Source organism: Onychomys torridus, chromosome 4 (assembly GCF_903995425.1).
Source record: "Onychomys torridus chromosome 4, mOncTor1.1, whole genome shotgun sequence".
NCBI classification, from domain to species: domain Eukaryota; kingdom Metazoa; phylum Chordata; class Mammalia; order Rodentia; family Cricetidae; genus Onychomys; species Onychomys torridus.
This window is the reverse complement of record NC_050446.1, coordinates 114,859,037-114,872,288: the sequence shown is the minus strand read 5'-3', so window position 1 is coordinate 114,872,288 and position 13,252 is coordinate 114,859,037. Positions and strand designations below refer to the sequence as shown.

The 13,252-nt window shown below is 55.0% G+C and overlaps 1 protein-coding gene across 1 annotated transcript in view; it reads right to left on the bottom strand.

The window, feature by feature from the left end:
* Nucleotides 1–13,252, bottom strand: part of LOC118581908 (phosphatidylinositol 3,4,5-trisphosphate-dependent Rac exchanger 1 protein-like) — a 45,939-nt gene that overhangs the window by 19,537 nt on the left and 13,150 nt on the right. The window contains 8 exon segments of the mRNA XM_036184307.1: nucleotides 78–226; nucleotides 845–937; nucleotides 2,062–2,204; nucleotides 4,570–4,642; nucleotides 5,032–5,161; nucleotides 10,050–10,197; nucleotides 12,072–12,101; nucleotides 12,489–12,553. Coding sequence (XP_036040200.1) covers nucleotides 78–226; nucleotides 845–937; nucleotides 2,062–2,204; nucleotides 4,570–4,642; nucleotides 5,032–5,161; nucleotides 10,050–10,197; nucleotides 12,072–12,101; nucleotides 12,489–12,553 — 831 coding nt within the window.

Below are 13,252 nucleotides of genomic sequence, written 5' to 3'. Positions count from 1 at the left end.
GATATCAGACGAACAAAAGTCACAGATCCAACCAAGGGGACCAGGGAGACCTGCGTCAGCCTTGGGGTCACACTCACTCTTTGGCCTTGGTGGCCACCAGGAGGTGTAGCGGGCGGTGTGAACTGAAGGATTGGTTAAGGATGGTCTCCACCTCGGAGAAGGGCCGCAGGAACACCAGGTCCTCGTTGATGGAGTAGATCTTCCTCCCCACCTGCAGGCCAGCCATCTGGAGGGACGAGCACACGGATCACTGACCTCCTGCTTCGCTGAGGAAGCTGGAATGTTCCAGAAGCTCCGGGAAACTCATTCCTTCCTTCTGGATGAGCGGTGAGAAGGATGGGAGCCAGGCTCTGGGCTCAAAGCCCAAGGAGGCAAGGGTGGGTGGCAGTTCCCTTGGGAAGAAATGGTCAGGCCAGCCTTTGCTGTGAGGGCACAAAGGTCAGTGGGGTGGCCATTTGTGACCATGACAACGTGACCAAGAATGTGGAATGAACATCAACAGGACCCAAATGTCTAGCCCCCTCCCTCCTTCTAGGCCATGACGTGCCTTGAGCTGGAATTGGGAGACAGTAAGGAAACCCTGCCAGGGAAGACTTCTGCTGTCCCTGCACAACCCCAGAAGCCCAGTAGGTGGTGCTGGTGGACCATGCTACGAAGACAGTCTCATTCTCAAGTACCCTGCATATCAGACAAGAAGTCTCTGACTCAGTTTCCCCATATTAGCAAGAAGAGGAAAGGCATCAGCCAGCATCCCAGAACCTGCTGAGCTGGCCCTCCTCAAGCGACATGGAGACACACCCAGCAGGAATACTGCCCCACCTGAGTGGCCCCCTGTGGGTCTCACCTCGGCCAGTGAGCCCCTCGGTACAGACTTCACCACCACAGCCTTGTTCTTTTCCTCAAGATCGAAGCCATAATCATCTTCCTGCGGCGGGATCTGAAAGTCCAAGGCCGAGACGCACTTGAGGCAGCCGGGTGGGAGCAACACCACCCTGCTCCCCACGGACTACTATCCTGCAGCTGGGGCTCCCCACAGACCATGACCCTGCAGCTGGGGCCCCAAGTCTACAGGAGAGGGGTGCAGCCCTGCAGCTGGGGCCCCAAGTCTACAGGAGAGGGGTGCAGCCTGGGCTACAGTGGAACAGAGCGAAATCAGAATGTCGTGAGGCACAGTATGAACAAAACGCACCTATGTCGAGTGAGGGTGTGCCACGCCCTCCTCCCACAGACCAGTACTGATCACCTGTCGGCTTGCTTCTCCTACCCTCCCACCCCCCACCTCCCCTCCCTGCAGCCCAGGGACAGTCTCTCTGATACCCTCACAAGTGCTCAGTACCCCTTTGACACGGAGGAAAGAGATCCCACGTGCCAGGAGAGCGGGGTAAAAGGGAACTAACTGGGGGATTCCCCAGGGCAGGGTGGCCAGAGGATGAGCTGGGGTCCTGGGAGTTGGGGTGTGGATACATATGCACCCACAATCCCCCAGTAGGAACCCCACGGGCACTGGGAACTCTACTGAGTCTGCCCTGCTTGTACTTCTGACTGTGTGCGGAGGGGACTGTCTACACTGTGATGGGGACCGTGCTCAGGATAGAGAAAAAGAACAGAGCAAGAAGAACGCCAGGGAAGTGACATCTGAGGACTTCATAGATGGGGAAAGTGCTCCAGACAGCAGGCGCAGCATGTGAGGTGGCCCCGAGGCAGCCCTAAGGTGGGCTAGGATGCCAACATTCCTGAGCTGGCTGGTGAATACTCCCAACTGCAGACACTCAAGACTCCTGAATGTGGACAGGACACACTCCCCTGAGACCTACAGTACTGTAGGTGACTCAGGAGGTACTGTGAAGCTATGGGTATAAGGCAGATGAAAGGGCAGGAGCACCTGCAACCCCAGTGCTTTGTGAGGAGTACATTCTTGGCTGGCACAGTGACCTCTCTTCCCCGGCCTGAGACTCATGCTCAGAGCTGCATGTCCTGCTCTGGCCACTGACTGAAGCTGCCCAGCTCCCAGGCCACAGGAGGGTCGGGAGGAAAGGGACAGCAGCCCCACTGTGCACCTACCAGCAACCGCTTTGCCAGAATGTTCTCCAGCAGCCTGAAGTCATTGTGAAGCGGTTTGTTCTTGCTGCTGGTCCCCCCCATCTCCTCATCGGCATGGAAGCAGAAGTACTGAGACTCATCCTTGAACTCACTCTTCTCGAGAACTGCAAGCCACAGACACACAGCACACGGTCAGACGGCAGTGTCTCGGCAGCCTTTGCCAGCCGGCAGCCACAGGCTAGAAGCAAGCCCTGGACAAGTGTGGCTTGGCGGATGGAGGACTGTACTGAAGCCAAATTGCGCACCAACGCTAACACGTGTGAACCCGCAGGAAGGGCTAGCTATCTGGCAGGCTCAGTGGGCAAAGTCCTGCCATGCAAGCATCAAGACCTGAGTTCAGATCCGCAGTAACCACATAAATGCCAGGTGTGGCCAAGTCTGTAACCCCAGTTCTGGGGGGACAGAAACCGGCAGATCTTCAGAGTTTGCTGGTCAGCTGGTTTACCCTATTGGGGGTCTCTGGGTTCAGAGGGAGACCCTGTCTCAGAAATGAAAGAGCAAAGTGACTGGGGAAGACGTGCAATGTCCACCTCCGGCCTCACAAGCGCACATGAGTGAGTGCACCCAGGCACACTAACACCCGGGTAGGTTCCCAGCACCCACGCTGGGTAGCTCACAACCACCTGCAACCCCAGCCCCAGCAGATCTGATGCCCTTTCTAGCTTCCATGGGCAACTATACTTGTGAGCATGTGTGTGTGTGTGTGTGTGTGTGTGTGTGTGTGTGTGTGTACACATTTAAAACAAGAAATCTTACAAAAAAGAAGGGTACATCAAGGCCCAGAATTAGCAACTGTCTAAGGCCTGTGAGGCTCTGGGACAAGACAGCCTGAGCACTGACTCCTCCAGACCCCACTCTTTTCAAGGTGTGTGAGTGTTTCTGAGTCTGGTGAGTGTGTTCCTGGGCTACCCCTATTACCTCTTCCGAGCAAATAGACATACAAATTGCTACTTTCATCAGAGCAGGGCAGTCAGGCTCCAAGCAGCCTGCTTATTTAGCCTCCATTGTAAACATGGGGTTAGAAGATTCCAGAGCCAGACGGAGAGTCAGAGAACTGTATCTGAGCAGTGAGGTCCCAGCATACACGGCGGAAAGACTTTGGAGTCACCAGCACAGCCAGGTGAGGCCCCAGGTGAGGTGAGCAAAGCACCTGGGCAGAGAGATGACCTGAGGCCCACCAGGACCAGTCTCCCGCACCCAGACCTGGGTTCAAATCCCTCCATCTAATACTTTAACCTGTTTGCACTTGGGTTTCTCCTCTAGCAGAATAAGAAGACCAAGTTCCTAGGATGACTCTAAGGCTGCAACAGTGAGCCTACCTTCCCTGTCTGCTTCAGTCCCTCCCTGAAGACTCCCACAGCTCTGAGGCTCAGTTCAGACGTGGCTCGGGGTGCTGTCCCTCCTCCATAACCCTGCCCTTTGCACAGCCACACCCCAACTTTTGGCCCTTTCCTATTTTAGCAGATACTTGAATTCGTGGCAGGGTGCAGGGGAGCTGCAGAGCCTACAATTTCCCTCCCTGAAAGGCCCTGAGGGTACCAGGGCTGCCCAGTGCCCCTCCTTGAATAGTATCCCCAGACAGCTGCCTTCCGGGAACAAGGCAGGGTGGAGCACAATTATCCTCACCCACAAATGAGAGCCTCCTGCAGAGGGCAGGCAGCAGGGCCAGTGCTATCAGAGGGCACAAACGGCTCTGGGAAGGAAACAGGCCCAATGAGCAGCCGGGCCTGGCCCCTTCAGCTGAGGCAATGGGCAGCAGAGGGGATGAGACAGCAAGGCTCCTAGAGAAACCAAAGAAATTGAGGCCACAGGGAGCTGAGCCCAGGGGGAGTCAGGTAAGGTGAGCCAAGAGCTAGGCCATAGGCACAGGCAAATGACCTTCAGGATGCTGCGACCCCAGCCTATTTTCCTAAATAAAGTTTTATTGGCACCCAGTCACACTCCTTTTGCTCCAGTGTTGTGGCAGCTGCTCCAGTGTCTCCTGGCCGGCCCTTTGCAGAGCAAGTTCACTAACTCTGAGTTTGAGCAAAGCACCTGGGCAGAGAGATGACCTGAGGCCTACCAGGACCAGTCTCTGGCCACCAGCTCACACTTCTGCAGCCTGTATCTGTGTCCAAGCGAGAGCATCCCACCACAGCGCTTGCTCATCAACATGCACGAGATATGTTGAGTCTGTCTGATACACAAGGGGGTGCCCATGTGCACATATGCCAGACCTTGAGCCCCTCCATGCCACAACCCGGCACCATGCGGAGCACACAGTGGCCACCCACTGAGGAGGAGACAGAGACTAAAAGGGAGAACACAGTTCCTCCCAGGGGGGTCAGCAACAGTGATGGGAGGCAAGTGGGGGGACACCATGCTACCTGGGAGCAGGGGAGGCTGAAGCACAAGCGATCCATGCTGAGACACCACATAGGAAAAGCTGCCTCTCAAGGCTCTAAGCAAAGTTCTGGGTCCCGCACTCACCATGGTGCATGAAACCATTGTTGCACAGGCCCATGTGGAGCGCCACCGCCTCCTCCCGTGTCTGGCAGTCCCCCTGAAATGGAACAGAAGGGGATGCGATGAGGGGAGCCAGCACTGAATCAGCTAAGTGCAACCCATGGCAGGCTGCCACCCGAGAGACGCAGACTGCATGAGGGCAGAGGTTTGTCATACTCAGTATCAAGGGCGCCCGGCAGAAAGGTAGCAAGCTGGGCGTAAACAGCATCACTGAGCACCAGGAACATCTAAGGATGCCACACTACACGAAAGGAAGCCCCTACCCATGGACAGTGACTACAGGTTCCCTTTCTGTGAGGCCCCCTGTGTGGTCCCACTGTAGACACAGAGACCAGAAGGGAGCTGGGTCTGTCCCCAGCTATGCTGCGGTCCCCAGCGACATGGCTAAGTCCAAGCCACACAGAGTCTGGGGCCACTCATGCTCACCTGTGCCAACAGCCAGTCCACCAACTTGCTCCCAGGGACCACAGACTTGTAGGTCTTCAGGTGGTAGTCACGGTCCCTGGTGAAAAAGTGGACGATCAGTGGCAGCACTGGGGGAGGGGCGTGATGGATACTGAATGGCAGCATGGGGATGGGGCGCGGTGGACATGAGTGGCAGTATAGGGGGTCGGGGATAGCATGTTGGTTTCTGGAGCCTGTTCCAGTTAGACAATCCTCAACAGACATGAGGAAGAGGCCAGCTGCCCCACCAGAAGCTGCAGAGGAGGCCGTGGGCTACAGACACTCTCCGGCCCAAGGGACCTCCTTGTGCAGCCATGCCTCTTGAGGCAGCCTTGCCTGCATGCAGAGGTTCATCCTGGGGTGGACTGCCACACTGGGGACCATGAGCATCCTGGGCCGGATGCTTCCACAGCAAAGGTCCATCCATGGCTGAGGAACCTCTAAGGAGGGGTGAGCAAGGCCCTCTGTTCCTCTGCCTTGTTTTGGTGCCAACACACAAGCGTTCAAAGACGCGTGGCTAAGCTGCAGGGGGGCTCTAAGCGCAGAGCAGAGCCCAAGCCTGGAGTGTACAGGGGTGTCCCAGTGAAGTGTGCACCCCACCTTGCTAGCCTTTTGGGTCGTGGAACCTGAACAGCCAAACCACAACAATCTCAGCCTCAAGCGGACAATACGGAAGTTCTATAGCCCTGGTTGGAATGCTGAAGTATGTTGAGGATTAGGCATGGTCAGCTGTGAGTCTAAACAAGGACTCTAAGTAAATCCCCACCACTATCTAAAAAAGAAAAAGGAAGTGAGGCCAGCAGGCTGGACGGCCCAGGGAAAACCAGTAGGGAACAAACAGGCAGATATCACAGAGGCCCAGGAGGCCTCTGGGCACAGGCAGAGGCCACAGGGGCCCAGGAGGCCACCAGGCACAGGCAGAGGCCACAGGGGCCCGGGAGGAGGATGCCCCCTCTGCCCCTACCTCCTAGGACTGGCACAGAGCAGCAAATGGGGGTAAGTGAGGAGGCGGGGCTGTGGTGAAGCGTTCCCAGGGCCTGACCTCACAGACCACCAACAGGCTGGATGAGGTCCCTTGGACAACAGTCATGTCATCCTGTCCTTGTCTTTCCAGTCACAACCACAAACTTCACAACAGACTGACCCACTCAGTTTGGCTGCCAGGAGCCTAAGAGCATCTTTTCCATGACTTTAACCCTTTCACTTTAAGCTGCTGCTAGGCCCATTGACTAGAACAGAAACATTCACTCAGCAAACACTGGTGCAGGGCTGCTCCACTCAAGGCCAATGCCCTGACATATAGCCATTTGAATTCAGACTCAAGAACCAATAAAATCAAAATAAAAGTTCAAAAAAAAAAATTCTGTCAGGCGGTGGTGGCGCACATCTTTAATCCCAGCACTTGGGAGGCAGAGGGTGAATTTTTATGAATTCAAGGCCAGTCTACAAAAGCGGGTTCCAGGACAGCCAGGGCTACACAGAGGGACACTATTTTGAAGAGAGGGGGAGGGGAAGGAGGGAGGGAGGGAAAAAGAGAGAGAGAAGGAGGGAAGGAGGGAGGGAGGGAGAAGGAGAGAGAAAAATCAAGACACCAAGACTCCACGGCCAGGGCACTGAAAACCTCATGGGGACAGGTGGTTCTGGGGTGACAACACAGACACAGAACACCAGAAAGCATGGCTCTGACAGGAAGTGTGGAGAGCTCCTAGGTGGGACACTGGGGAGGGGCCAGGGCAGGCTCGAGATGGAACTCGGTGGTGGAACACTTGTCCCACACTTCTGTCCCTGCCTCGGGTCCCGTCCCAGGAAAAACAAAATGTAAAGGCAGCCAGGGAAGCCCACCTTACATGGAGGCTCTGGGAGGAAGCTACACTGGCTTGTCAGCACGCCCCATGGATTCCACCTGTCTCTACCCATCTCCCCAGCCCTGGGATCACAGATTTTCACGTGGGTGCTGTGTCTCTGAGCTCAGGTCCTCATGCTGGCACAGCAAGTGTTTTACCACTGAGCTGTCCCCCAGTCCCTGGCAAGTCTTTCTGGATCTTCTGTGGCTGGTTGGTTAGTTTCTGAGACAGATCTTGCTATGGCACCCAGGCCTGCCTTGCTCACTGCTCGAACCTCAGCCTCACGAGGGCCAGGGTCGCAGGTGTATGCCACAGTACCCAGTCTGGTCTCTGTTGCATGCAGCTGTGCACACTGGGCTGCTCCAGCAAAGCCTCCCGTCTCAAAACTCCCAATGTGTAGATGTCACTAACACGGCATCTAACTACTGCCGAGGGTACCAGCAAACGCTTTTGCCTTCCAAGAAACCTCCCCAAACCGTCTGACTGTCAGAACTGAGGTCCTGAGCCCCACAACTCATTTCTCTCAGCTACTGAGCCTCCCTGAGCACCTCAACTAAAATCTGGCCCCTGACCCAGTGCCACCAGATGCGGCTCTGCTAACTCCTGGGCCTCATGCCATCCCTTGCCAACCCAGGACTCCTGCCACCCCAGCACCACAGTTCACACAGGTCACCAGACTCCTGCATCTGCCATGCCCTAGCCAGGCCTGCTGTTCCTGGGGCTTGCGGCTGACTCCTGCTCGTCACTCAGATCTTGGTTAAAACGTAGCCTCCCAGAAGAGGTCCACCTTACCCACCACTAAATCACTCCACCATTCTCCATTTACATCACTCCACAAGTGCCTTGCAGTGTTCACGGGCCTGGTGGCTTCCTTCTTTAATCTGTCCATTTGTCTACTGACCTGCTCCTGTAGGGACGGTCGTTTCCCTGTGGGCAGATGTTTGTCCGTTCCCTGATGCTTGCTGGCAACCAGAAAGGGAGGGAGGGAGAAATTTTTGTCTCTCCAGCTAATCTGAGGACACACACACACACACACACACACACACACACACACACACACACTGTGCTTCCCACAGTACACAGAATTTTTTTGGAGCTGAGGACCGAACCCAGGGCCTTGTGCTAGGCAAGCGCTCTACCACTGAACTAAATCCCCAACCCCCAGTACACAGATTTTTATCACTGAAATGTGAAGTCTATTAGTTTCTGAGTGGGGCACAAATGGCCGCTTCTTCACACCTGTCCCTGTCACATGATGTACACATGGTCCACATGTGTTCTGTGTTCTGGCCAGCACCATGCCAGGGCTGCTGCATTCCTACTGGGTCCTCCAGCCTTTCTTCTTCCTTAATTATCATTGATTGAGACCGAGACATTAACCCCATGCCCAAAGTCATCCAGCAGGAAGACAGGGGAGGAAGACACGGCCCCAGTCTGACTCAAAGCTCAGACCTAAAAGGTCATGATGATAAACCAGACACACCACAACCAGGGAGTCCCTGTCCACTAGCAGACAGATATGGAGAAAGCAATGATGGAGAGAAAGTAACAAATGCTGGAGAGAGATTAAAATGAACCAAACATGGAGGCTGGGAGAGAGAACACCAGCTCTGGAGTCACCCCGTCCCGAGTACAAATCCCATCTCTACACATGGCAGTGTGACTTTGCACAAACGTTTCCCCTCTCTATGCCTCAGGTTCTTCACCTTTAAAATGGGGACAACGGCAGTGACCTGCCTCATGGTGAGATTAAAAGCCATGCCCAAATGTGAATACCACAGATCTGATTAAGGGCTGGGGAGATCTGTGTCCCAGCCACCTATTCATCTTACAGAGGGGACGGGGGCTCCTGGAGATGTCAGGAGCTGCACATTGGTGGGGAAGGAGTGTTGGAGGCCCAGGTGGGTGCAGAGGGAAGGCAAGCCTGAAGAAGCATGTTCTCTTAAGGGGAAGTCAGGTCCTCCAGGCCCCGTGGTCACCTGAGCTGTGATGCTGGCCGGGGTTCAAATGGGCAACAAGAGAAATCTCCCCTAATCCTTCCTGAGGAGCCAGGTCTCAGAAGCGGTAATCACAGCCAGGTTATCCCATCCGGCTGGGCTGGCAAGAAGGCTCTCTGGGACCCCCTTGGGGTGGGGTGGGGGGGGGCTGGCTGCTAGAGAAAAGGCTCCTTTGCAGTGGAATCAGGGATTAGAAATGGAAACAACCAGGGGCCTCCATAACCTTTCAAGCTAGCTCCCACAAGACTCCTGGGCCCAGCCCTCTCCTTTCCACAGAGCCCGAGAGAGGCAGAGCCTAGACTGCTGACCTCCAAGGACAATGGATGGAACAATCCAAAATTCCTGGTTCTCCCAAAACCGGGCCTGGCCTGTTTAACACCATGCCTCAGGGCCGACCCGGGGCTATCTCCTACCTCCACAGGCTCCAATGGACACAGAGCAGGGTTCTGTGTTTTCATACATCTAGAACCAGGTTCCCGACAGTCGGGTCCCTTCCCTCCACTGTCCCCACCCCTGTCATCCTGGCTTACAGGAACTACCCCCTACCCAGGGACACCCATCTCTCTGAGCACTGTCCACAGAGGTCTTTGCTTGTCCCTTCCCCAGCACTGCTGGCCCAGACTCCTCTGTGCACACAGTGGCCCACAAAGCAGATCTCCTGGCTCCAAGCCCATCTAAACACCTGGCCAAACCTTAGTCTCCAATTTAGGCTTTTCCTACCAGGACAATCGACACTATTTCCAGTCTCCTCTTTACTGTGCGAGCCACCAGGCTCCAGCCTGCCTCAGACCCTCCCTAACTTATCTCTCTCATCTTCTAATCACAGCCCCAGCCTCCTCTGCCTTGGACATACAGAACAGACAGAGATGGGCAGAGTGCGGCCAGCCTGAGGAGTCGGGAAGATCCCAGCTTCCATCACATACTTCATTACAAGAAGCAGACTACACAGTGGGTCACGAGCAAACACAGCAGACACCTGCAGAAGAACCCTGCCAGCCTTGACCCTCATCTGAGCCTGCTCCACAGGCCTGAGGGGCATTAGGTGGCTGTGCAGGGAGATCCCAGGCAAGAAAAAGGCATGTGGGGCAAGGCAGGGCAAAGCAGATGCAGGGTGAGAAGGGAAGGTGGCCAGCTAGGATAGGATGCAGAAGCCACTCACTTGCCAAGGAAGCACTTGGGCACGGTGCTCAGCTTCCGTCCGCGGTCTTTGATCAAGTTCACCTTCTTGCTCATCATCATGTGGTACAGCTTCTCCCCCTTCTCCGCAATCATGACATACGCGTCCCGCTCCATGCCCAGCTTCAGGCCTGCATGGGGACATGATTGCCATGGGGGTACAGGAGGCAGTCTGGGGTTCTGGCATTCACGCCCGCTACCTTCACTCTAGCATAGCCATAGAGCACTTCCTGACCTCTGGTCAATGTCACACACACACACACCTACCAGACTGCTCAGAAGGACTGGGAAGGGACCCAGGTTAAGTCCCAAGATAACTGGTGGTACCTTAATTCAGAGCCAAGCTCCAAAGCCTTATCCTACCCCTCCACACTGCACACAAACAGACCCGCCCCCCACCATCTACACTGGGCCCCATCCTTTACTCTACTCATGTTTCCTCAGAACCCCACCCCACCCAGATAACAAAAGCAACAGCAAGTAAGTGTTTCACGGCCTCGGACACATGCCCCATGCTCCTCACTAAAAAAGCCACAATTATCTCCATTTTACAAAGGAAAAGCTGAGGCCCACAGAACTTATGCTGCAAGAATAATGTAGGTGCTAGCAAGATTTTATCCCAAAACTTTTGGTTCCATATCCTGATCTGGGCTATGACCACAGACCACAGTGTGATCCCATCCCTGTATGCCCAGCCCTGAGGTTGAACTTTAGACAACATTCACTTCCAAGGACACGGCCCCCTTGGACCATACACACCTCTTAATGACATATACCCAGTGCTAACCACAGCTCTCGATTCTAACCACAAGAGTACAGATCAACTCGGCCCAGTCAGGCTAACTCCCTGCCCCTGCCCCTGCCCCTGCCCCAGTACCCAACCCCACCTCAGCCCTGAGCAGTTTCAGATGTTGAGCCTTTGCCCACGCAAAGGCCAAAGCCAGGAGCTTATCTGGCTCCCTGGCATTTTAATACATTCTGGCTTGATATTTAAGATGGGGAAGTACTACCTAAAGTCCCCACTTTCTCTAGAAAACAGGTGAAGACACTGTACTGGGGACAGTGACTTGGGTGGTGTGAGGTGGGGAAGAGAGGCAGGTGGTCTGGAAGGTGTATGTAAAGGGCAGGCTTGAAGGACCATGATGACCTCCTGAATGGAGAGTGGCAATGAGGGGTTCAGGGGTGGCAGCAAGGGTGTGATTCCTCACTGGGTGAGTACAGAGTCCGTCTACTGCTACAAAGGGCTGGGAAGCAAAGTGGAATGGGCTCAGAGGGTGATGGAACCATGGCAAATGTGAGGTGTCTACGATGCATATAACAGCAAGGATTTCAGCTCAGCAGGATGTACATGGGAGAAACTGAGGCCCAATTTGATGCTGGGTCAAATGAGGAGGTGGTAGGGGTTAGAAACACATGTGGAATTTGCAAGGATGGCCACATCTAAGGCCTTGGGTGGCAATGTCACATCCTGTGCAGCAGGAGAGAGAACCCACTAAGGCTCAGGTCACTGGAGTAATTTGTCTCAAGCATGCCCCACCCTCAAGTTCCCAGCCTGGTGGATTCCAATAGCTCAGCGCAGAGACACAGCTCAGAGCCCACTTATCCCTGGTCTGGCACCTCAAACCCTGTGCTGTCTTTCTGTGAACCACCTTGGTTACTGTCCTGAGGGGCTCTCCACCATGCCTAACGGGAACCCTGAGGACTTCCCCCAGATTCCCATTCAGTGACCATCAGACAAAAGCTTGGGCAGGCATCTTAGCTGCAGGGGAAAGAACAAGCTGTTTCCAGATGCTCTGGGTGACCAGTAAACCACATGGGGAATGTGGTGCAACTGACTGCCCCCACCAGGTCCCAACACAGTCACAGAGGTCCCCACCCATCAAAACACCTGCATGTGTAGCTCCAACTCTTCAGCAAGGGACCAAGATCCCTGCCCTAGGCACAGTCCTCGCCCAGGAAGAACCCATCACCCTCCTCAGCAGCCCAGGACCCGCCAGGCACCCACTCTCTCGCTGTTCCCGCTCTCGGATCAAGGCTGGAAACTGACACTCTAGGACAACAAAGCCACAACGCTGTGAGTCCATGCCGGCCTTGGCCAGATAAAGGCATGGAGAAGCCTCTGGAAGGCTACTGTTTCACTCTTGGGACAACTTAACAGGAAACAGAATTGAAGCAGGGGACACTGACTGCTAAGATTACCTAAGGCCTACTGAGCAACAATACCACAGGCAGGCATCCTCTGTCCATCACCTTCTCCCCATCACTCATCCAGGGTGCATTTGGTGAGACAGCCATGCCCCCTCAACACCACAGTCAATGACCTTGGCAACCATCAATGCAACCACACCTTCAACACACATGCGGCCCAGTTAACCATCACCCACCAAGCCTTGGCCTCCCCATATCTACCCTACTAGTGAACCATCCAGCCACCAGCAAACCTGAGGCTCAGACCCCACTGCATCATCTATTCCCACAAACCTGCACCTGCCTCCACAGCCACCACCAGCTCAACACCCATACCTGCCAACTTCCCAGTGCACACTCCAGCCAGCCACCTCCTAAGCTCTAACCATTCAGCCACCATTCCTGCACTCCTTTTCTCTGCTCACTTCCCTTTTCACCTCCAGCCTTGTCTACACCCTCATCTCCAGGCTCAACAAATTCCTCATCCATTTCTTCATCCCCTCCAACCTCCCTCTTCTAGCCCCTCCCTCATCCCCAGGCTCAAGAGGTTCCTCACCCACCCCCTCCTTTATTCAACATCCCCTCCTCCTCCTTCATCTCCGGGCCCAACACATCCTCACCACCATCTTCCTCCCTCATCCTCTCCACCCTCAGCCGTTCACACCGGCCACATTCCTTCCCTCCCCTCCTTCCTCACTATCCACCCACCAGCCAAGCCTCCAGCTGACTCTCCATCCTTCTTCCTGCTGCTCCACACACCCCATTTGACACTCCAACCACGTACAAGTATGTCACCTGTCCACTCACTCCTGGGCCCCGTAGAGGACAAGGGACTCGGTGAGGGATGTGAAGATGCTGATGAGCTGTTCTTCCCCCCCCCCCCCAGCCCAGCAGTAAGAGCTTTCTCCCTTCCCTCTCTGCGCCCCAGGACCTCAGACTCTCAGGATGCTGGTGAGCTCCCACAATCGTCCAGAGCTGTTTGATGCAGTGTTCCCAGAT